We start from the raw sequence: 25365 nt of genomic DNA, 5'->3' as shown, positions 1-25365 counted from the left end.
TGGTACCGAACTTCTGTCAAATTGACCGAAGTGCGGTTCCGAGTGCGTCGAAATGGGTTGTATAGGGTGTAGAGACCTTGGAGAGCAACTCAGAAAAAATTCAGAGTCATTTGAGCATGTTTTGCTCTCAGGAACTTAGTCCCTAAACCTTCACGTATATTACATTCTTGACCATAATTGTAAAAATAAACAAAACTTTAAACCTACTTGAAGAAAATTGAAATGAGTAAGTCCGTCGGTAGGTGAATTAATGTGAAGGCCTCAGGGAATAAAGAGTTTAACTGCAAAATACACAGATCAAGTTACAATGTGTAATGGTAAAGGGACTATACATACATCTTTACCCTGTAGGGTTAGTGACTTATGTATCAATGAGGCACGCATGAAGAAGAGAGTGGAAATGATTAATGATGCATGGTCATTTCAATGGAGGGTGCATATCTTCCACTGTCATAGGCTGGTGATTCCAAACCCCTCTAAACTCCTTCGCACAGTGCAATGTCTTCGATCTGTCACCAAATTCCACAAAATTATAGCAAGCAAGAGCAAAAAATTTGCACCTCTAAACTCCTCTAAACTCCACCAAATCACTGTCATAGGCTGGTGATTCCAAACCCCTCTAAACTCCTTCGCACAGTGCAATGTCTTCGATCTGTCACCAAATTCCACAAAATTATAGCAAGCAAGAGCAAAAAATTTAGGTAAAAGGAAACCCTGTTGTTGTTTTTTTGCTTTGCCAACTTTGAAATATCTAAAAGCCTTAAGTTGTACGTTTTTCTGTCACGTAGGCTCCTTACTATCGGTGTTCCTTAGGCAATATATAGGTCGACAGGTTAAGATATAGGTTAAATATTTCAGGTAGGCAATTCAAAAAAAATGCAACTTTCCAGTGGGTAGAAGAGAGAAAAAAAAATGCAATTTTCCTTACCTGCACTCTTTCACTATCTTCTAAGCTCCTTTAAAGGAAAGCCTTGTCATCCTGAGTAATCTATTTTTTTTCCAAAAAAGAAGAAGAGCTTAAGTGGGAAAAACATCACAGAAACCAGATTAATGGATAATAATGAATTTGTTGCCCATACGGAAATGAATCACATTAGACCAACTCTTTTGTTGCTTATTCATAGATACCGCTGGAGAAGTACGTTGAACTAACTCTAGTTTCGACTACATGTTTGAAGAGAAACGGATATTTCTATAGATATCGTCAACATATATGTGTTATCTTGCACTTCAAAGGGTATATAGGCAAAATTCTTCCCACAAAAACCAGATTCATGCAGGATAGTAGGAAAATACGACACTATTCTAAGGCCAAACTGGAAAAATAAGCATTATAACTTACTGCCAGAGATGGATCGAGAAAGTAATTGAATATCACTTGGCATTTCATGGGGCCTAGAGGAACTGCTAGATTAGCATCCATCCATGGACCATACCTGCATTTAGAAGGTAAATAAGAAAGCTTCTTCACAGAAACCGAAAAACAAGTTGAAGAGACAACTTTTTGTATGATGGGTACTGATTAATCATAAAGTTTGGATACACTAAGGCGTATATCGCTTTTGATCCAAGCCTATCAAAGCTATCCTGCTCAACTGAAGCACTCACATCTTTGAATACTAACCTTCTCGAACATCTGAATTACAGCACCACAAGAGAATAAAATAAGAAATATGATTCCAGAATAGTGTGACAAGATCAAGACAAACATGCAATTACTCTAATATTCCAATTCTTGCTTGGAAATTAATGCCAACAATTATATTTATATACAGATTTACATAATGATTAACAATCAGAAAAATTCTATATAGAGAGTTGCTGTTACAAGAGTTTCATAGGAGTTCAACTCAAGTCCTGATGCAAGACCCTTCTGGGCATATGGAACATGATAGCCACCATCTAAATAATTGTCACAAAAAACCTGCATGAAGGATAAACACAGTATCATAAAAAGTAGAACAGAAAATACCATATAAATTTAGCATGTAATTGCTAGACTGCACATACGTGCATAGATACATTACATACATACACACACAAACAGCAAAAAAAAAAGAAAAATAAAAAGAAATATGAATTGCCTTGTTGGGTGGATCGGACTTGGTTTGTTCAGGCCTATTAACAGCTACAAGTAGGAATTACAAAAGCAAGGACAAACAGGAGTTTAGTCTACAAGTGCAACATGTAAGTCACACCTCAGTTGTAAAGCCAATGACACAGTAACCCGAAATTAATGTATCTTCACAAAGAGACAGATCAGTACATACAGAAAGCATAGGGTGTTGAATAGTTCTTTGAGTTTCAGAATTTAGAAAAAGAAATGACACTACATAAAATAGTTAGCTGCACTTCACAATTTAGGACCTTTCGTCTGGACTAGGTATTTATGCTACCTTATCTAAAATTACAGCTGACCCTAAACTCCATAAATATAGTGAATAGCACAGGACTATTAAACAGATGAACGCAATACGCTGCAGTTCAATTTCAGCCATTGCATCATCTCTAGTTACCTCCTGTATTTTGCATGCACCAAGTATTTCCCTGATTTCATTAGGTGTTTATAATAACTTTACTATTCTAAAGATTAACTCCGGAATCAATCACAATGAGAAGTGATTTACCATAGATATGCTGCATGAAAATCAAGGAAGCTTTTCCAGGAATAAAAGAGGCAGTTGGAAGCAGCATGCCTAGACACATTAGTTAGCTGCTGTATTGACCTATATATAACTCAGATGCTGCAAATAAGGTCACACAACCAAGGAATCCTCCAGAAGTTACAAAAGAAATCAAGATTAAAAGAAGGAAGAAAAGTAAGATGGTAGCCTCCAATCAATGCAGTTCTTCCTCATCAGGGAAAAAATTAAGTGACAGCGAACAAGGTCAAATCAATATAGAAAAAAGCCAATCTTTCCACACAACAAAGGCTTAATTTAATACAGTATTACCTCCGAATGAGTTATTGAGTAACCTCAACCAATTTTACGGCTTATTTTTTAAAGGAATTTTACTATATTATTGACTCTCACTTCATATCAATTCTCTACAAACTACTTTTCTATTGCTTCGTAGCACTAGGTAAAATGTGGCTACCCATAAGAATCAAGTTAATCATCAGTCGATACAGAGACCAGCAAAAAAAATTTATCCAGATTAAATCAAACAAGCAGTGTAGGACACTCAAACATTCCTAAACATTATGAAAGATGCAGAGTTAAAAAAAAAACAAAGACAAACAAAGAAAAAACATTAAGAACAAGGCGGAAAAAACATTAAGAACAAGGCGATCAAACAAATCAAATTTAATTCAAAAACGAACACAAAGCACAATTTACAGATAATGAATTGTATCGAGATTCAGCTTCTACAAACTCCAACTAAGACTCAGATCAAAGTGGTGAACTTCTTGATTAGTACCCCTTCCCAAGGAGTTTAGATCACATAATATGTTAATGACCTAGACCTAAGAGGAAGTTGCTTTGAGCTAATTTACCTGAATCAAAACACGCTTTAACTATTCAATTTGCGGCGACTAATTTGTAAAATTCCATATCTGTACAATATTTCTAATATAAAGCTCCATCTAAATTTCTTCAAAGGATACAGTAATAACCTCTCGGTCATCAAATTCCATCGCCGTACTCATCCGAAGCAAATAAAAAAAAACGATTGGAGAAGGAACGAATGAGACCTGATGAAGATCGGTGTGTCGAGGGAGGCTGGGCGTGGCAGAGGAGATTCTCGGCGAGCCACATGGCGCGGTCGTCGCGGCTCCGCCGAAACCTAGATGCCCCCGCTGAGAGCTTCCTCAGCCACTCCTCACCGCCGAGAGGCTTCTCTCCACGAGACAACGACGCCGCGCCGCAGCCGATAGAGACGCGACACAGGTTGGATCGAGAGAGGAAGCGGGAGGGAGGGGGAGCTTGGATCCAGAGAGGGGGCGGGGGGAGGGGGAGGGGAGGGGGAGGGGGAGCTTGGATCCAGAGAGGAGCGGGGAGGGGGGGGACGGGACGGGAGCTTGGATCCAGAAGGGCGCTGGTTGAGAAAGGAGCGCGACGTTGGGTTGGGTTAGGTTGAGGTTGGGTTATGTTGGGGTTGGATTAGGATTATATTTAATATATAAATATTAGTAGATTGAAACTATATATTTAAAAATAATTGTCGCTAAAGGTATAATAAAATAATTATAATAGCGGCCGTTTGATAATCACCGCTAAATAATTGCCACAAAAAATCCCTTTTGGTGTAGTGAAATTTTATGATAAACTAAGATTTTTATTTGTTTGCATGTTTCTTAGATGGATGTTTGTTTCCAATACTGGATCTTCTTTTAGGGTTTTGTATGGTTCCTCAAAAAATCATAAAAAATTGTATTCTGCAAAAAAAAAAAAAAAATTTCCATAGTAACATCATTTTCATAGTTTTATTTTCCGGATAAAAAATCTGAAAAAAAAAGACTTTTGCATAAAATTTTAAAAAAACTTTTTCATGAACACTAGTTTTTTTGAAAATCAAGTGGTGGATGAAATTACTTTTCGAGTTACACCACTTAAAGAATGTACAATAATTGAAAATGGAACTTGATCCTTGAATATAGCTGGAACAATCGTAGAAGAGTCGATCTGGATTTGCACAGGTATGAGAAGTTTTGATGTTCAACGTTTTTCCACGCTAGTACAAACTATACAAGATTGACCATTTCCACTGCTCCAGAATGAATTCATTATTGCTTCTACCTCCAAAACAGTGCAATGAAGAATTAGATCTCTACTAAATCAACACGATGAAGAATAAGTTGATGAAGTATATGTTTAGTAGTAGTGTAGCTATTACCTATAAAACAGAGATGAAACTAATTATATGATGAATAGATAGAACTAATATTCTTGAGTGGACATCAATCTATCTATTAAGGTTCTAGTTTAAAATTATAAAATTTAAACAAACAACGATATGAATAAAAAAGAAAGTAAAGTTGAGGTATCTAGTTTAAAATAACAATATGAAAAAACAAAAAAATAAGAAAAGGCTCTATTGAAATTTTAGCAACACAAATTTACAAACAATTACAAGCTAAGGTTCAATTCTCTCTTTTAAAATTTTGGCAACATAAATTTACTAAGAATACAAGCTACAATTCAATTCAGTTAGATTTCAATTTGTTTAGGATTTAATTCATTCCATTAGTTTAAAATTATAGACAGAGACAGACGACAGAGAGATAAAGAGAGAGAGAGAGAGAGAGAGAGAGAGTTGACCTCTTTCTTGAGTTGGAATAAAGACCGGAAGAGAAAATGATTGAAATGGATGGAAGGAGAATAAGATGTTGAGATAGAAATTTAAAAGAAGCTTTTTTTACCTCACATTTTTTGATTGCTGGCAGAACCTACTTTAATGTTTTCGTCGGCTAGTAGCAACAAGGTTCTATTGCTCATTCGCTTCCTTTATTTTTTCCTTTTTTCTTTTTTTTCAAAATGCAAAGGGGATGGGAGCGTTAATGGCGCTTCTCCGTTCCGTCCACTTACTCCTTAACCTTCATTCTGACATTGTGGCTCAAATCTCAAAGCAATTTAGCAGTAAAAACTGAATAGTATACATAACTAAATACCATTAAAATATTATAACCCAATTGAGAGAGAATGTAAGGGCGATATTTGTTGACCAGTTTTTTCTTTCAGAAAAGTATAGAGTAATTAGCCAAATCAATGACCTATTGATTGAAAACCATCCCCATCCTAACTTATTCAATGAAACATGTACACCAGAATATAAGCCTATGTAGAAAAGAGAAATGCTAAGTCTATGTCAAAAAAAATTATAATTCCTATGTTTCCTCGTCCAAGTGCTAATTCTTATTTGGTTTAAAAACAAAAATGACAACGATAAAATAGTAGATAAAAATTTGCTTTCACATGAGTGTTACGGAGTTGTAATTCAATTTGGATTGTAGAACACTCAGTAGAGAAAGTTCTCACTAAATGCTCTTTGATTAAACATAGCTTTTGGATATTAGATAACAAGATAACCAATTTTCTTTTTGTTTTTAAACATAGCTTTTGGAAAAGAATATTGTAGAATTACAGTTTATTTTCGATTATAGATCTAGCATCACTTTTCACAAATAAGCCGGTGGGTTTATTACTTCAACAATTTAGAAAAACAAAAAAAGAGCAAAAGACTACAAATGAAGGTGAAGATTCTTTGATTAAACATTCGATACTGTATAATAAAAAAGTCGATTTTTTTAAAAAAATCATTTAATTTTTTTCATAATTGTTACAAATATTAGAATAAGTATGAGATGGGTCATATTATTATAATGAGCTCTCAAAATCTAATTTAATTGATTAATATTGAGGTATTAGCCATATAAAAGTGATACGGTACCATAATTATTAGCGCATTATTTAACCAAAATATTATTATATCACTTATTTTTACGACATCGATAGTTAACCAATTAAATTGGATTATAAAAGTTGATTACAATACTACTAGAAGTTAGAACTAAAAATTCTAACAAATTAAAGTATAAGGTGAAAGTAATACCCGTGTTGCAGTTAGAGGTTTAAACAATCAATAGCTAACCAATTAAATTGAAAATTATAGAAGTTGATTACGATAGTACTAAAAATTAGAATCAGAAAATATAACAAATTAAAGAATGAGGTGAAATTAATACCTGTCTTGCAGTTAGAGGATTAAACATGCAATTTATCCAATTGTAATATTAAATGTACGTGGGTATGTATTAATTGCAACTGAAGTAGGTAGTACTAGCACCAGAAGATCGAGAGCACGTATCTGGAATGGTCGTCGACGACGACGATGGCTGCGATGGCAGCGGAGACGGCAGCCCGACAGCCGGATTCCGAGCGGGTAGGGATGGCAGCGGCGCTGTGCCGCGCACTCCCATGCTTGGTTCGCCGTTCACCGAGCTGCGTGTTCCGCTCGTGGTGCTGCCGGCCTCCTCATCACCGCCGCAGTCACAGTCGCCGCAGTCGCAGTTCCATCGGAAACGCCACCAGAGAGTCACCGTGGTCGATGTTGCTATCAAGAAGAGAACTCCGGCAATGCCCCCGCTGACCGGACCCAGCCGAGGCAGACAGGGACGCTGACGCGGAGGAGGAGTGATCTCGTCGCCAGAATTCCGTAATTCATCGCTGCCGCTGCCGCTGCTGCTGTCGTTGGCGTCGGCTGGTGAAGAAGGTGGTGGAGGAGTGGAAGGCGAGGAGGAGGAGAAGCCGAAGGTGCGGAAGCTCCAGCTGTCGACGAGGTGAAGGGCGGCGCCGCGGCCGTTGGAGGCGGAGAAGCCGACGTACATGAACTCCCGGAGGAGGGCGGAGAGGTCGACGCGGGCGACGAGCAGCGGGCGCGGCGGGCGCGAGCGCGAGTAGCCGAGCCAGACCCGCAGCGTCTTGCGGGAGGCTTGGTAGTCGACCCATGCCGTCATCGGCACGCCCTCCTTGAGGTCGACGCCGGCGTCGCGCGCGGGGGCGGCGGCGGCGGAGAAGATGGCGCCGGCGTCGACGCCCACGTGGTTGTCGTCGATGTCGCGGAGCAGGGGGTCGAGGCTGGTGTCGAACTCGACGGCCACGGTGGCGGGGTCGGGGCAGGGGGCGGCGTCGGAGAAGAGGCCCAAGAAGCCGTGGGCGGCGCCGAGGAAGCGGGGGTCGGAGGTGAGGAGGAAGGCGAGGCCGTCGCCGAAGCTGGGGAAGGGGGCGAGGTGGTGGGCGGAGTCTGCGGAAGAGGATGAGTAGGTGGAGGGTCGGATGGAGAAGGCGAAGGTGGTGGCGAAGGAGGCCGGGGCGCGGGTGGCGGGATCAAGAAAGCGGACGGGGCGGGAGTAGAGGGCTCGGCCGGCGCCGACGCCGGAGGTGAGGGTGTCGCAGGTGAGGCTGATGGTGCCGTTCTTGAGGGACGCGTCGCCGAGGAGGGTGATGTTGCTGTCCCACGCGATGCGCCCGACGCTGCCGCTGCCGCCGCCGCCCGTGCTCCGCACCCACGCTGCCGTCGAGATGGACGTCCCGGCGTCGGCGGAGGAAGCTGCAGGGGACTCGGAGACTAAGAGGACGAGGAGACACAGCAGAAGCGCAAGACGTGGACGTCGGAGGGGAAGGAGTGCTGAGCGGGGTTCCTCCATCTCTCGCTCTGTCCCGGGATCGGAAACCAGAAAAGAAGAAGAAGAAGAAGAAGAAGAAGAAGAAGATGTGTGGGTGTCGCGCCAAGAAGAGGGTTTAAACTTTGAGATTGAAGGATGGGGGAGGCGAAAGCAAAAATGATTTAACGACGGCAGTGTCCGAAATATTTATAAACGGTTGAATCCAAGCCGACGGTTTGGAAGGTGCAAAATAAAAACAGAAATAAAAAATAAAATTTCAAATTTAATTTTGAAATGAAATTTTAATTCAAATTCAAGTTCAAATATTAGATTCTAATTTTTAATTCTTTAAATTTCAATTTTTAATTTTGATTTTAATTTTAAATTTAGATTTTTAATTTTAAATTTTGAAATATAGAGTTTGAATTCAAATTTTAAATTTGATTTCAAATTTCAAAAATCAAAATTTCAATTTCATTTGAAATGTCAATCATGGCCGTCCAGGCGGACGTGTCTCTGACCGGCGTCGCACGGTCGAACACCCGGCGCGCGGAGTCCAGGCTCCCGCACTTGGCGTACATGTGGACGAGGCTCGTGCCGAGCTGGGGCGTGGCGGCCCGGCCGAGGGTGAGCGTGCCGAGGCCGGCGCAACAGAGGAGCGCAGCGGTGAGCGTGTCGGCGTTGGGGGAAGTGCCAGAGGAGAGAATGCGGGAGAAGAGGAGGAGGCCGCTGGCGCCGGGCATGGTGGCTTGATCATGGCTCGTTGTCATGGAAAACCGAAACATGGAGACTACAGAGGGGTCCCATTGCTACTTAACGGTTATCGAATAGAGATACCAGATACGGGTTGGTGGAGCTCCTACACCGACCTGCCCCGAATACGACGGCAGATAAGAATAAAAAATAAATAAAAAAATATAGCACATCTCAAATCTGTCTCGATCCACCAAAAAAAAAAAAAAAAAAAAAAAAAGCAAAAAGCGAAATACATTTTTCTTCTTTTGTTCTGTTTCAATCCGTCAAAAAATTCGTAAAAAATCTATTCACGTGATCCAAGCCTGCTCCATCTGCTTCACTCCGTATGAAAAGATAAGTGAAGATCAAAACTAAAATTAAAATCAATTCGTCTCAAAGTTGTCCCAATCTGACAAGAAACGAAGCCGGAGGGCTAAGACCCCTCCTGTCTTTGGATCCCACTGCATCTCTAGTCATGAACTTGATGCGTCATTTGAATTCGAGTTACAAGCAAAAATTCAAAAATCGGATCGAATCAGCCCATCCATCCATAACCCAAACTACAAAACAATTTCGCTTTGCTCAATTAAAGTCGATGAGTTAAAAAAATTGTTCTGAAACATTCGAGCTGATCGAATTTTTTATATTAACATATATTAGTTTTAAAAAAATAAAATTATGAAACTTATATATACATAATTTAACCTAGATATAAGTATGTTATAAATTAAGTATAATACTGAACAATAATATATGTATATTTTATATAAATAAAATTAAAAGTAATAATTAAATATTTATGAAGTACTGTCACTAATTTAAACCAATGACCTTTCGCTCAAAAATATTTTCAGGTTCCCATTCGAGCCAATTTTTAATATTTTAGTTCAAAGAAGAAGAAAAAAAATATTTTCGCATGTTTGAATTAATAAGAGAAAAAAAAGGAGAAATTAACTCCCTTTTTTTCACGCTACGAATTACAGCGAAAGCACGAGCTACGTCAACAGATCAGCCGTATGCACAAGAATCCATCTTATATATACGAAGCATCAACAAAATTTATTCAACAAAATTAACTAAAATTTAATAATAATAGGTATCAGAGATAAATAAAATTATATACTATAGCAAGACTGTAACGATCTTACAATTATCACCACACGAGCCTTCAAAATGGTACAATATTTCTGACCACTCCAAGTGTCAAAGCATTGCACAGGCTACTTACTAATATGTGGTCCAACTACACACACAAGATGGGTAGGAGATGCTAATTATCCGCGATCCTCTTATCTAGATCAGTCGCTAGTGCTAAAGGCTCTAAAATAAAATATTAAATAAGAAGGTATGAGAACTATAATCAATAGTTCCCAGTGGATACGATCGTCAACGCCGACGGTCTACACCACTAGGTCCATAAGAGTCAAAAGAAGTAAATACTGAGCAATATGAAAGAACCGATACTAGTATGTAATTGTAGAAAATAACTACTACTATTATGCCTCTACAATATAGTTGAAATTGTAAATCATGTATTACATGCAATAATTAAATACTAATAAAATACTGCAATAATACACAATCATAGTGACCGACTCAACAATCAGGTCTAATACGCTGCCTCGTGTCTAGCACTCACCTATAGTAGTCCGCTATCACGCAGGTTACTGTCTAGCCCATGCCAGAATAATATATCATATCCCAACCTCCACAGTGGCACTCACGGGGCTCATAGCCCAACCGAGTGTAGTATCACTGTCAAACTCAATATAGCATGCAGCATGTGGTCAAATGCGATGATCAAATAGATCATGATAATATTGTCATAGGATCCAAAATACAGTTATAATCTTACACTATCTGTAACTATCTATTAACCCTTAGAAAAATATCATATATATATATATATAGATCACAATATCATGATATACGAGAAAAAGCCATACAATTTATACCTGAAAATTCTTCATTTTAAATATTAAAAATCTAAAAAAATCTTTCAAATTCTTGAATGTGTTTGGTATCCCTGGAGTTCAGCAATAGGGACTTGTCGACAGCTCTAGAGAGTGTCGGGACAAGTCCGAATCGCGTTGGCGTGAAATGGACGCCAAACGGACTCAGTGGAGACACGGGAGCAAGAGTTAGCATTGGAAACTGCAAAATACAGATTTTATACTTGTTGTACCGGTACAACCATCAAGGCGTATCGGTACATCTTGCTGTACCGGTACAACATCAGGGGTTTACCGGTACACTGCACCTGTTTACGCGCAGATTGCTCTCGGGTTGCCATTTGTATCGGTACAACTGCTCGTGTACCGGTACACCAGAGTAGGTGAGGGGCAAATTGGTCTTTGCCATGCCTCGTACGTGTCACCGTTCTCCCCCAGCTATATACAGGTATGAGGAGAGCTGAGAGAGCTTGTTTTCCCTGCTTCCTTCCCTCTCTCTTTCTAGCTTGACCGATTGTGGAGGAGCTCGGGTGGTGTTTGAGTTTCGCCGACGTCGCGCCGCGGTGCCGTTCGAGTGTACATTCGTCGTCGTAGCATCGCGAGGAGGTGGGGCGAGGGTACGATTCCGCCGTTCTCGACGTCGTGCCGGATTGGGATTAGCTATCGAGGTGGGTTAATCGTCGGTTTATCTTCTAAGTAATAGATTGTCGACATGTGTTATTGTGTTTATTCGTTGATAGAGATTGCTCGGTTCATGAATTTTGACATATTTACATGTAGAATCTGAATTGGATCTTAATACTGTGACTATCTACTTGCACATGTTGGGCTTGGATGTGACTTAGGAGAAAACTACGATTATGACCTGTCATATGCTTAAACTACCTGATTTAGCTCTTAGAACCGTTGTAATTTTGTATCACTGCAGTTTCAACGTGGTGGATACTCCAGATAGTTTAGATAGCTGTTACGCTCGTGCTGGGATACCTAGCGTATTTTTACAGTAGCGTTCAGACTGTTCCGAACTGTTGTGTGTTGTCGGGGTTGACGGTGGACCCATATCGCCGTTTTGGCGTCAGATTGTGCCGAGGGTACATGACCTGTTGGTTGTTAGACTAGTTGGACCTGATTTACTTGACTTTGGTTTGTGAGAGCCTGATTGAGCTCGACAGAGATACGCTTGCATACTCGTTTGGGTAGCTCCCATGAGTGCCACTCCGGAGGCGGGCGTTGTGCCTTTGCGTGGGTGTCGTTCGTGCAGGTTGGACTCGCTCTCCACTGACTGCTTAATATGGAGGTAGCTGTATAGTCGCAACCGGGCGAGATGGGTGTGTTCACAGTCCCAGGGACGGGTATGCTTATAGTTCCTAGTGAGATTGGGTCAGGATTGACTTTTATTACAGTTGGTTAGTGTAGAGCAGGATAGTGTAGTGCCATTTAGCTGTAGATTTCTTTCAGCTTTTCCTACTATCTTTGCTTCCTTCTGTAGACTTGGTGGGTAGACCGACAATATTGAGGGCGGTACCCACTGAGAACTACTTGTTTTTAAAGTAGTTCTCACGTCCAGTTGTTACCCTATTTTTGCAGAGCCTGCTGTTCCGGCTACTGCTTCCTCGGAGACTAATCGTGGCAAGGGCGTTGCCAGTTAGAGCCCTTCCCAGTTGCTGCTGTTCGAGAGGTTACCAGCTACAGGTAATACTAGTCTTGAGTTTCTTATACATACTTATTGTATCTCGCTAGGCGAGCATTTTGTATACCTGAATGTATGTATGTATATGGAACTTGTTCTTATTTTTACCAGTTTTATTCGAGCAGCTCTATACTACTGGTTGTAGTATTGTATGTGTTACAGGTACAGCTACGCTTCGTATACAGGAAAAATTTCTTTGTGTACTGCGGATTTGTTGGCGTGCCCGGGGAACGTGTAATCCGGGGCATGACAGATCACGCTCTCAGGGTCGTGGGTCTTCGGGGCGTCAGCGTTCTGGGGGATTCCGTCAACAGGGACAGCCACCGAGGACACCGCAGTGTGTGATTTGCGTGGGACCCCACTGGACCCGGCAGTGCGAGCAGAGAGAGGGCAGGTGTTACAGTTGCGGTCAGCCCAGCCATATGAGGTCAGCTTGTCCTCATGCAGCATCTCCAGCACCATCTACGACCTCAGCGCAACCAGCATCCCAGCAGTCTTTTGGAGTAGCTCCGAGTTTCCGCCAGGAGGACAGATCGTCTGTGCCGCGTCAGAGTAAACGGCGACAGCAGGCTCCGAGTGGCAGGGTCTATGTAGCCAAGGTGGATGACTCTACAGCAGCCGACCGAGTTGTGACAGGTATCATTTTGATTTCTGGCATTAGAGCTCGTACACTTTTTGATACCGGTGCATCGTATTCCTTTGTTAGCCGAGCATTTGTATTATTGCATGGTCTAGAGTTAAGGTCATTGTCACAGGCACGAGAGGTGCAGATCCCCGACCATGTGGTACAGGTTGCAGAGTGTTGTTGGTCATGTCCGGCGCAGTTGGATTCGTGGATCATGCCTGCAGACCTGTTGGTGTTAGGACAGCTGCAGGACTTTGATGTTGTGCTTGGTATGGACTGGCTTGTGCAGTACCATACTACTATTGATTGTGGAGCGAGGACGGTGACGTTCCGCCAGCCAGGCCAGGAAGAGTTCACTTTTAGGGATTGTAGGAGCACGTTGTTCGCTACTTGGATTTCTTCTGCGAGGGCTCGACAGCTGATGAGTAGAGGATGCATCACTTTTCTAGCAGTAGTTGCTGAGGTACCTACGGCAGCGCCGGGACTCGAGGATATTCTTATAGTCTGCGAGTTTCCGGATGTGTTTCCTCCATAGTTGACGACGATGCCGCCGGAAAGGGAGATTGATTTCGTGATTGATATAGTTCCTAGAACTGCACCAATCTCAAAGGTACCTTATCGGATGGCACCGGCGGAGCTGAGAGAGCTAAAGGCGCAGCTTCAGCATCTGATGAATAAGGGGTATGTGAGACCCAGTGTGTCGAGTCATGTTTGAAGTGGCGTGAGGCGGGTTGGATCGAGTCATGTTCAAAGTGGTGTGAGGCTGGTTGGGACGAGTTACAATCGAGGTCCGTAGGCGCTTTATCTGTACGCTTTGATTGAATTAGTTATGTATTTTTAACAGATCGAGCTTTTGGGATTAATGGTTAGCGCCAACGATCTGACAAGTGGTATCAAAGCCAGAGGTCACGGATTCGATACCCGTATGTTGTAAATGTGTGCAGGTGCTGAAGGGGGGATTGTTGACTTAAATGGGCCAGCATCCTGCCCTGTGGCGGGAGGCCATGTTGGGCCGAGTCATGTTCAAAATGGCGTAAGGCTGGGTGGGCCGAGTCATATTCGAAGTGGAGTAAGGCTGGTTGAGCTGAGTCACAATCAAAACCCGTGGGCACTGTATCTGTACGCTTTAACTGAATTAGTTGTGTATTTCTAACAGATCGAGTTTATGGGATTAATGGTTAGCACCAACAATCCGACAAACAACATTCAAGACATCCTAGCAAGCTAGTAGCCACAATAGGGTCAAGCAAATAAGTCTCAAGTTGGTCAACAATGGATCGAAAAAAATAATAAGTTCAAGCGAGCACTTGGATTTTAGGAACTACTACCATCTTTTCATTCTCTGAACAAATGATGAGAGTATTACAATGCTTGACAATTCTAGTTTATATTTTTTGAGAGAAGTATTGACAAGTGAAATTAGACAATTTTTACAAGTAAAATGCCAATCTATCTTCCAAGAACTTAAACCTGTTGAGATCCCCATTAACAGTTTGGTGCCTAATTACCCTACCAACAATATTACCAACAGATAAAATAATTTCCATCTAGTTGTTGAATCAAAGACACACTTTATGACAAATGATACATACTCTTTGAACTCTTAGTCATGGATTTTCTGTACTATTCCTTCTTCACAAAAAATTAATGGTGAAAAGTTGCAAATGATGATCGTCCAATGCAAGTTATAAAACTGGAAAGCTTGTCCTTTAAATTGGTAAATGGCCTTACTGGGCCAACAAAGCCAACAATTTTTCTATTATGTTAGAGAAGTTAGAGATTCTGTTTTTAATGGAGAGCTTAGCATCTAACCACCACCAAATGTACAAACTCTAACTTGAAACAACCCGTTTATGACTTGTGAAACAAATTGCCGCCTTTAATACTTTTAGAAGAACTTATTGTTATAATTCGGTTTATATTTGTAGTTACCTATATTGAAGGTAAATTCTAATCTAATTAATTTAAGAAATAATTTAAATTTAATTTGGCATATATAGATTATGAGTAAGAGTGTAATTCTAATTGAATTAGAATTAAACTTGTGTTAGGAGATATGCATTATATATGCATCCTACGGCCACCTTAATGAAGCTGGATCTCTAATGTGAAGTCATGCTCTAATTAATTAAGCTTCTTGTTGGTATTCGCTTGTACCAAGCATGCGTCGAATTATTTATTACGATTTTGGGGCTCTTTGACGGATCTTCTTTGTACTTCGAATTTCGCTATAGATTTAGGCTGTTCGTCGAACCACGTAAATATAGTGTGCTTTTTTCTTATCTTTTCTTTTCTTGCACTAAGTAATCTTTTCTAGATCTTTGTTTTGCCGTTCCGATTTTAATAAACTGGTATCAAAGCCTTTCTATTCCCTTTAAGGATTAAGATGATGACTAAGTTCGAGATTCATAAATCCCAGCTTCATCCCTGATAATATGATCTATTCAACATTATATATTGAAAAAGAAAGGTAAAATTTATGATAAACTAAGATCTTTATTTGTTGCCTGTTTCTTAGATGGATGTTTGTTTCCAATAGGATTTGTGTCGTTCCACAAAAAATCATTAAAAACTGTATTCTACAAAAAAAAAAAAAGAAAAAAAAAGTTTCCAAAGTAAGAACTATTTTCATAGTTTTATTTTTCAGATAAAAAAATCTAAAAAACAAAAAAAGACTTTTGCATAAAATTTAGAAAAAACTTTTTCAAGAACACCTTTTTTTTCTAATTAAAAACCAAGTGGACAAAAATTACTTTTCTAACAAAAAAAATTATTTTCTAAAATTTTTTCCAAGAAAATAAGCACCCTCCTTTAGATATTTTTTGGACTACTAATTGAAGCTAGTTTCCGCTAAGAATACTAGAAATTTTTGGACTACTAATTGGTACTGTTTTGGCTTAGAAAAATAATATATTTTATTATTTTTTGGAGTCCATATTTTAATTCTATTTACTATAAATTTTCGCTCAGAAAATTAGAGTTTTCTCTAAATTATAGTTCTTAAGCCTTCCCTTATTTAGTTTTTAGTAGAAGGTTTAATATTAAATTCTTATAATTAAAGCTTCATGCTGGTGTTGGAAGCCTATAATGTATGAAATTTGTGGTCTAAGATGAATGAACTTTGTATTCTCTTTATTAGTTTTATTCCGTAAAAAAAATTTTGTAATTGAGGTTTAGTGCTTCTGGTGATGATCTATAATGTATGAACATTCGTGAAATTTGAATAATTGTCTCATTTTTTAATGATTACCTGTTTTGGTTTGATGATTTTTTTGCACAAGAGAAGGCTTTTGAATTCAATTTGGTGACTTATTTTGCTCAACATAGGGTTTTAGAATTTTATGTATTTTATAAGGTATAGCTATGTTCTATTAGATATAAATAGCTGAAGTATAATAGATGCATTATCCTAATAAACTCTAAATTATTAATGAACTCTTTGGAAGCCATAAAGCATTTTAACAAGATAAACTTAGAAATTCTATATTCTCATAGTGGATGCATCTTTGAAGTCAACAAAGAAAAAAGCTAATTATTAGGAAAAGAAATAGAACTCATTAGCTATATGAAACTTAAGTATTTTATTTCAACAGAGTTTGTACAAAGAAACTAGAATTAGCTAAAATTCCAATAACACTTTCACAAATATCATAAAAAGTAACACAAGTACTATAATGTAAAAAAGCTCAATCTCGACTCTTCAACTTCCGTAATCTCGTTTTTTGGAGAATGAGCAACTATATCTGTAAGCGCTCGTCAATCTGTGACCTCAACATATTAACGTGTACGATTCGAGTTACAACACTTAAAGAATGTATAATAATTGAAACCGGAGCTTCTATCTGATTCTCGAATATAGCTGCAACAATTGTAGAAGAGTCGATCTGGATTTGCACAGGTATGAGAAGTTTTGATGTGCAATGTTTTTCCATGCTAGTACAAGCTATACAAGATAGATCATTTCCATTGCTTCGGGACATATCCATTATTGTTCATTTCCATTGCTCCGGGACATATCCATTATTGTTCATTTCCATTGCTCCGGGACCTATCCATTATTGTTCATTTCCATTGCTCCGGGACATATCCATTATTGTTTTCACATCCAAAACAGTGCAATGAAGAATTAGATCTCTACTAAATCAATACAATGAAGAATAAGTTGATCAAGTATATGTTAAGTAGTAGAGATAGCTATTATGTTTAAAACAGAGATGAAACTATTTATATGATGAGTAGATAGAGCTAATATTCATGCTATCTATTAAGGTTCCAGATTAAAATTATGAAATTTAAACAAACAACAATATGAACAAAAAAAAAAAAAGTAAAGTTAAGAGATCAAGTTTAAAATAACAATCTAAATGAATCAAAAAATAGAAAAGACACTATTAAAGTTCAGCAACACAAAATTTACAAACAATTACAAGCGAATGTTCAATTCTCTCTATTAAAGTTTTGGCAACATAAATTTAGTAACAATAAAATCTATGATTCAATTCAATTAAGTGTCAATTTGTTTAGGATTTAGTTCATTCCATTAGTTTAAAATTAGAGAAAGAGACAGATCGAGAGAAAGAGAGAGAGAGATGACTTGAAGGTTAGGAGAGCTAGCAATTTCTTGGGTTGGAATAAAGATCGGAGGAGAAAATGATTGAGATCGATCAAAGGAGAACAAGATATTGAGATGAAAATTTAAAAGAAGCTTTTTTACCTCACATTCTTTGGTTGCCGGCAGGACCTCCTTCAATGTCTTCGTCGTCTAGCAGCAATAAAGTTCTATCGCTCATTCACTACCATATTTTTTTTCCTTTTTTCTTTTTTTGGAAATGCAAAGGGGATGGGACCATTAACGGTTTTCATCCACTTACTCCTTAACTTCCGTTCTGTACTTATGGCTCAAATCTCAAAGCAATCTGATGGCTAAAAACTGGACACTATTCGTAACTAAATACCATTAAGAGTATTACAGCCCAACTCAGAAATGTATATAGAGTAACTAGCCTAATTAGTGACCTATTGATCAAATCGCAAGAGAGTAAGATTCCATACTTTGAAAACCATCCCCATCCTTACTTACTCAATGAAACATATACACTATAATATAAGCCTATCTAGGAAAGAGAAATGCTAAGTCTATATCAAAAAAAATTATAATTCCTATGTTTCCTCGTCCAAGTGCTAATTCTTATTTGGTTTAAAAACAAAAATGATGATGATAACTTTTCTTTAAAAACAAAAATGATGATGATAAAATAATAGATAAAAATTAGCTTTCATATGAATATTACAGAATTATAATTCAATTTGAATTGTAAAATACTTTAACAGAGAAAGTTATGAGTAAATGTTCTTTGATTAAACATTAGGTAATAGAGGACAAAAGAATCATTTTTTTTATTTTTAAACATAGCTTTTGGATAAAAATATTATAGAAATACAGTTTAACTTCGATTATAGATCTACCATCACTTTTCACAAAATAAGGTGGGATTATTACTTCAACCATTAAAAAAAATGAAAAAAAGCAAAAGACAATAAACGAAGGAGAAGGCTCTCTGATTAAACATCCGACACTGCACGTCAAAAAAAAGGTCAATTTTTTTAAAAAAATCTCTTAATTTTTTCAAAGTTGCAAATATTGGAATAAGTATGAGACGGTCTTATAATCTAATTTAATTGGCTAAATATTGAGACATCAGTCATATAGAAGTAATATAACATCATAATTATTCGCGCATTATGAATTAGAATACTGTTACATCACTTATTTTGATATTAGTAATACCATCAATAGCTAACCAATTAAATTGAAAATTATAGAAGTTGATTACGATAGTACTAAAAATTAGAATCAGAAAATATAACAAATTAAAGAATGAGGTGAAATTAATACCTGTCTTGCAGTTAGAGGATTAAACATGCAATTTATCCAATTGTAATATTAAATGTACGTGGGTATGTATTAATTGCAACTGAAGTAGGTAGTACTAGCACCAGAAGATCGAGAGCACGTATCTGGAATGGTCGTCGACGACGACGATGGCTGCGATGGCAGCGGAGACGGCAGCCCGACAGCCGGATTCCGAGCGGGTAGAGAAAGAGACAGATCGAGAGAAAGAGAGAGAGAGAGATGACCTGAAGGTTAGGAGAGCTTGCAATTTCTTGGGTTGGAATAAAGATCGGAGGAGAAAATGATTGAGATCGATCAAAGGAGAACAAGATATTGAGATGAAAATTTAAAAGAAGCTTTTTTACCTCACATTCTTTGGTTGCCGGCAGGACCTCCTTCAATGTCTTCGTCGTCTAGCAGCAATAAAGTTCTATCGCTCATTCACTACCATTTTTTTTTTCCTTTTTTCTTTTTTTGGAAATGCAAAGGGGATGGGAGCATTAACGGTTTTAATCCACTTACTCCGTAACTTCCGTTCTGTACTTATGGCTCAAATCTCAAAGCAATCTGATGGCTAAAAACTGAACACTATTCGTAACTAAATACCATTAAGAGTATTACAGCTCAACTCAGAAAAGTATATAGAGTAACTAGCCTAATTAGTGACCTATTGATCACATCGCAAGAGAGTAAGATTGCATACTTTGAAAACCATCCCCAACCTTACTTACTCAATGAAACATATACACTATAATATAAGCCTATTTAGGAAAGAGAAATGCTAAGTCTATATCAAAAAAAAATTATAATTCCTATGTTTCCTCGTCCAAGTGCTAATTCTTATTTGGTTTAAAAATAAAACTGATGAAGATAACTTTTCTTTAAAAACAAAAATGATGATGATAAGATAATAGATAAAAATTAGCTTTCATATGAATATTACAGAATTATAATTCAATTTGAATTGTAAAATACTTTACCAGAGAAAGTTATGAGTAAATGTTCTTTGATTAAACATTAGGTAATAGAGGACAAAAGAACCATTTTTTTTTATTTTTAAACATAGCTTTTGGATAAAAATATTATAGAAATACAGTTTAATTTCGATTATAGATCTACCATCACTTTTCACAAAATAAGGTGGGATTATTACTTCAACCATTAAAAAAAATGAAAAAAAGCAAAAGACAATAAACGAAGGAGAAGGCTCTCTGATTAAACATCCGACACTGCACGTCAAAAAAAAGGTCAATTTTTTTAAAAAAATCTCTTAATTTTTTCAAAGTTGCAAATATTGGAATAAGTATGAGACGGTCTTATAATCTAATTTAATTGGCTAAATATTGAGACATCAGTCATATAGAAGTAATATAACATCATAATTATTCGCGCATTATGAATTAGAATACTGTTACATCACTTATTTTGATATTAGTAATACCATCAATAGCTAACCAATTAAATTGAAAATTATAGAAGTTGATTACGATAGTACTAAAAATTAGAATCAGAAAATATAACAAATTAAAGAATGAGGTGAAATTAATACCTGTCTTGCAGTTAGAGGATTAAACATGCAATTNGGCGAGGGCGGAGGCGACGCCGAGGACGACGTTCTTCTGAACACCCCACGGGAGGACTACTGCACTGCGATGATCGGGTAATGAATGCAGGGCGTGGTCGAGGGTGCCGTTGGGCATGAACTCGTAGACCAAGACAAGCTCGTCATTCTCGCAGCACCGGCCGGCGAGGGGCACCAGGTTTTGGTGCCGACAGCAAGCGATGACGGTCGGCAGCTCGGCGGCATACGGGCTGGTGAGGTGCTCCACGCGGCCGAAGCGTTTGACGGCGACCCTCGACCCAGCAGCCAGCACCCCTTGGTACACGGTGGCGGAGCCACCATCGCCCAGGAGGTTGCTGTCGTGGAATTCCCCGGTCGCGAACATTACCTCGTCCAAAGAAATCCTCGTCAGCACTTCCATCCTTGGTTCGCCATTCACCGAGCTGCGTTTTCTGCTCCTAGTGCTGCTGACCTCCTCCTCACCACCACAGTCGCAGTCGCCGTAGTCCAAGTTCCATCGGAAACGCCACCAGAGAGTCACCGTGGTAGACGTTGCTATCAAGAAGAGAACGCCGGCAATGCCCCCGATGACCAGACCCAACCGAGGCAGACAGGGAGGCGGACCTGGAGGAGGACTGATCTCATCGCTGCCGCTTCTGCTGTCGTTGCCGTCGGCTGGTGAAGAAGGTGGAGGAAGAGCGGGACGTGATAAGGAGGAGAAGCCGAAGGTGCGGAAGCTCCAGTTGTCGATGAGGTGAAGGGCGGCGCCGCGGCCGTTGGAGGCGGAGAAGCCGATGTACATAAACTCTTGGAGGAGCGCGGAGAGGTCAATGGGGGCGACGATCAGCGGGCGCGGTGGGCGCGAGTGCGAGTTGCCGAGCCAGACCCGCAGCATCTTGCGGGCGGCGCTGTAGTCGACCCACGCCGTCATTGGCACGCCCTTCTTGAGGTCGACGCCGGCGTCGCGCGCTGGGGCGGCGGCGGCGGATAAGATCACGCCGACGTCGACGTCCACGTGGTTGTCGTCGATGTTGCAGAGCAGGGGGTCAAGGCTGGTGTCGAACTCGACGGCAACGGTGGCGGGGTCGGGACAGGCGGCGGCGTCGGAGAAGAGACCCAAGAAGCCGTCGGCGGCGCCGAGGAAGCGGGGGTCGGAGGTGAGGAGGAAGGCGAGGCCGTCGCCGAAGCAGGGAAAGGGGGCGAGACGGGGGGCGGAGTCTGAGGTAGAGGATGAGCAGGTGGTGGGTCGGATGGAGAATGTGAAGGTGGTGGCGAAGGAGGCCGGGGCACGAGTGGCGCGATCAAGAAAGCGGACGGGACATGAGTAAAGGGCTCGGCCGGCGCCGATGCCGGTGGTGAGGGTGTCGTAAGTGAGGCTGATGGTGCCGTTCTTGAGGGACGCGTCGCCGAGGAGGGTGATGTTGCTGTCCCACGCGATGCGCCCGACGCTGCCGCTGCCGCCGCCGCCCGTGCTCCGCACCCACGCTGCCGTCGAGATGGACGTCCCGGCGTCGGCGGAGGAAGCTGCAGGGGACTCGGAGACTAAGAGGACGAGGAGACACAGCAGAAGCGCAAGACGTGGACGTCGGAGGGGAAGGAGTGCTGAGCGGGGTTCCTCCATCTCGTTCGCTCTCTCTCTCTCTCTCTCGCTCTGTCCCGGGATCGGAAAAGAAGAAGATGGTGTGCGGGTGTCGCGCCAAGAAGAGGGCTTGAACTTTGATTGGAGGGGAGAAACGAAAGCAAAAATGATTTAACGATGGTAGTGCCCGAAATATTTATAAGCGGTTGAATCCAAGCCGACGGTTTGGACGGTGCAAAATAAAAATAGAAATAAAAATAAAATTTCAAAAAATGAAATTTTAATTCAAATTCTAAAATGTCAAATTCAAATTCAAATGCAACTCAAATTTTACAGTCAAACTTTTCAATTTTTAAATTAAATTTAGATTTTGAATTTCAATTTAAATTTTGGATTTACTTTTAAGGTAAATTCAATTTTAAATTTTGAATTCAGATTTTTAAACTCAATTTTATATTTTGATTTTAAATTTTAAATTCAAGCCAATTACACGGACTCAATTTTTACATATTATATTAATTGTGCAGTTGTTGGGGAGAGAAAATGTACGTTAAAATAAATTAATTCTAACTCCCATGAAAGCAAGAGAAAGAGAGATGAGAGAAGCATGGAGAGAAAGATTGTTTTTTTTTTTTTTAGAGAGAGACAGCACGTTACCCATTTTGTTTATTTCATTCAGAAATAAACTTAACCAGAAATATGAATCAATTAGGATTCGAATTTGGGTTTTGAGTACCCACCATCAAATTTTTTGCCACTCACTCTTACTCTAGGGACGGTCGGTCACGGAGAGAAAAATGAGAGAAGCATGACATCTGGAGCATTTACAGAAGCATAAAGTGTGAGATTAATAGCAATTTAACTCAACGTCGGTGGATCCTGTGAAAATTAGTAAGCACAAGAGGCTAGGTACTACACTTTCTAACTGTAATTAGTATACCTTCACGATCACATTAGCTTCTTTTTTAAACATATTATACAGAGGGTAAGATCAATTTGACGGGAAATACATCATATGAGGAGTTATACGAAACTTTGATCACATTGTTAGTATCATAAAGGAAACTAACTTATAATCTAACCCCAAAACGTATAATCCTCCTCTTCCAAATATGGTAAACAAAGTTAGATCCCTTCTAGGCTATCCATCAAACACCATTATCACTGCACCAATCCTCTCCAACAAATCATATATCTCTAACGTTAACGGGTGCCTAACATCTCCCACCAAGAACTTGACCACCTCCCCATTCACCTCAACCGAGCTAAACCCCTTCTCCTTTTGCACCCCGAGCTCCACCATCCTATCCCTCACCTCCCCAACCTCCTCCCACCTCCCAACTCTAGCGTACAAGTTCGAAACGCCTACGTCGAATCCTAATCCTAATCCTAGTTCCGATATGCGCTTCCCCAACTTTTCTGCGAGAGCAGAGTCGGCGTTGTGCACGCAGGCGTGGAGAAATGCGCCCCACACGGCACGGTTGGGCTCGAAGGGCATCGAGCTCACGACGCACTCCGCCGCGTCTATGCGCCCGGCGCGGCCTAACAAATCCACGATTGCGCCGTAGTGCTCCATTCTCGGTTTGATTCCGTACACGCTCTGCATTTCGTCGAACAGCTTGAGGCCCCGCTCGGCCATGCCCGAGTTGGCGCAGGCGTGGAGCGCGCACGTGAAGGTCAAGCTGTCGGGCGAGAGGTTTTCCCGGCCGACCATTTCGTCGAACAGGTGGACGGCGTCCTCGCCGCGGGCGTGCGCGGCGAGCGCGGCGATCATGGCCGTCCAGGCGGACGCGTCTCTGGCCGGCATCGCGCGGTCGAACACCCGGCGCGCGGAGTCCAGGCTCCCGCACTTGGCGTACATGTGGACGAGGCTCGTGCCGAGCTGGGGCGCGCGCGCCGCACCCCGGCGCGCGGCGAGCGCGTGCGCCGCGCGGCCGAGGGCGAGCGCGCCGAGGCCGGCGCAGCAGAGGAGCGCGGCGGCGAGCGTGTCGGCGTTGGGGGTGGGGCCGGAGGAGAGCATGCGAGAGAAGAGGAGGAGGCCGTGGGCGCGGCCGGCGTCGGAGTACCTGGCGAGGCGGGAGAGGAGAGCGTTGAAGGTGACGGTCGTGCGGCGGGGCATTTCGTCGAACAGTTGGAGGGCGTGGGGGAGGAGGCCGGGGGAGGAAGAGGCAGCGTAGGAGTGGAGGAGGGAGGTGGCGACGTGGGGGTGGGGGAGGAGGCCGCGGCGGAGGGCGAGAGCGTGGAGGGCGAGAGCGAGGAGTGGGGAGGAGGAGGCGCAGGAGCGGAGGAGGGAGGGAAGGGAGAAGGGGTCGGGGGAGAGGGAGGAGCGGAGCATGAGGCGGAAGAGTGGGAGGGCGAGGGAAGGGGAAGGGGAGGGGGAGAGGGAGAGGGCGCGGAGGAGGCCGGAGTAGGCGGCGACGGCGGCGGCGGCTGCGGAGGGGAGGAGGAGGCCGCCGGAGATGGCGAGGGCGAGGATGGGTTTGATGCGGCGCGGGTCGAGTGGGAAGGAGAGGAAACGGGCGCGGGCGCGGGCGCCGGCGCCGGGCATGGTGTTTTCTCGATCATGGCTCGTCGTAATGGGAGACTGAAACATCGAAACTAGACTAGAGCGGAGTAACGGTCAATGAATAGAAGTGCAAATGGATTCGGGTTGGCAGAGCTTCTGTACCGATCTGACCCGAATATTACTGTAGATGAGAATAAAAAATATAGAAAAAGATAGCACATCCCAAATCCGATCCACCAAAAAAAATTAGAGCGGGAAGCAGAATTCATCTTTCTTCTTTTGTTCTGTTTCGATCCGTCGAAAAATTCGTAAGAAATTTATTTTCGTATTTCCGGTCTATTCCACCCCGTATGAAACGATAAGTCGAGATCAAAAAAAAAAATAAAATTAATTCGTCTTGAAGTTATCCCAATCCGATAAGAAGATAAGAAACGAAGCAGGAGGGGTAAAACCCCTCCAGTCTTAGAATTAGACCTGACAAATGGATGGGTTGGGTAACCCACTGGCGGGATATTATATCCGCGGATTACTTGCATATAGGCATGGGTAAAATTTACCCACAAATTTTTTTGGTAACCAACATCTTTCTCCATACTCGCTCGCGGGTGGGCCGCCCGCGGGAGGGAGGGCGGGTATGCGGATTATCCACAATTTTTTTTTTTTGCTCTTATATTTTTTAAATGCAAAACATATATATATAAATTTAAAAAACGTAAT

General features: G+C 41.2%; 3 protein-coding genes across 5 annotated transcripts; all 3 read right to left on the bottom strand.

Moving 5' to 3' along the window:
* Positions 218–3409, bottom strand: LOC109715536 (choline monooxygenase, chloroplastic-like). The gene is given in 6 exon segments (XM_020240593.1): positions 218–652; positions 929–988; positions 1343–1436; positions 1520–1603; positions 1605–1636; positions 1829–3409. Coding segments are annotated over 5 exon segments (387 nt in total). The 5' UTR covers positions 1976–3409; the 3' UTR covers positions 218–652; positions 929–958.
* On the bottom strand, positions 4091–22284 carry LOC109715886 (L-type lectin-domain containing receptor kinase VIII.2-like). Of its 3 annotated transcripts, none has more exons than XR_002217788.1 (3): positions 22194–22284; positions 5366–8154; positions 4091–4742 (listed from the first exon to the last, which is right to left on the bottom strand). XR_002217788.1 is itself a non-coding variant. In XM_020241105.1 (2 exons), the coding sequence occupies exon 2, from the start codon at positions 8147–8149 to the stop codon at positions 6758–6760; it is 1392 nt and encodes a 463-aa protein (XP_020096694.1). In that variant the 5' UTR covers positions 8150–8154; positions 22194–22284; the 3' UTR covers positions 4091–6757. The 3 variants fall into 3 exon arrangements, 1 of the variants encoding a protein (XP_020096694.1); XR_002217789.1 differs by having other exon boundaries at positions 4091–4738; XM_020241105.1 differs by having other exon boundaries at positions 4091–8154.
* Positions 23284–24690, bottom strand: LOC109714777 (pentatricopeptide repeat-containing protein OGR1, mitochondrial-like). Its single transcript, XM_020239487.1, has one exon. The coding sequence runs from the start codon at positions 24688–24690 to the stop codon at positions 23284–23286; it is 1407 nt and encodes a 468-aa protein (XP_020095076.1).

This window comes from Ananas comosus, linkage group 9, assembly GCF_001540865.1.
Source record: "Ananas comosus cultivar F153 linkage group 9, ASM154086v1, whole genome shotgun sequence".
In the NCBI taxonomy this organism is placed as follows: Eukaryota; Viridiplantae; Streptophyta; class Magnoliopsida; order Poales; family Bromeliaceae; genus Ananas; species Ananas comosus.
Note: the sequence above shows the minus strand (reverse complement) of the source record. Positions and strands in the feature narration are given on the sequence as shown.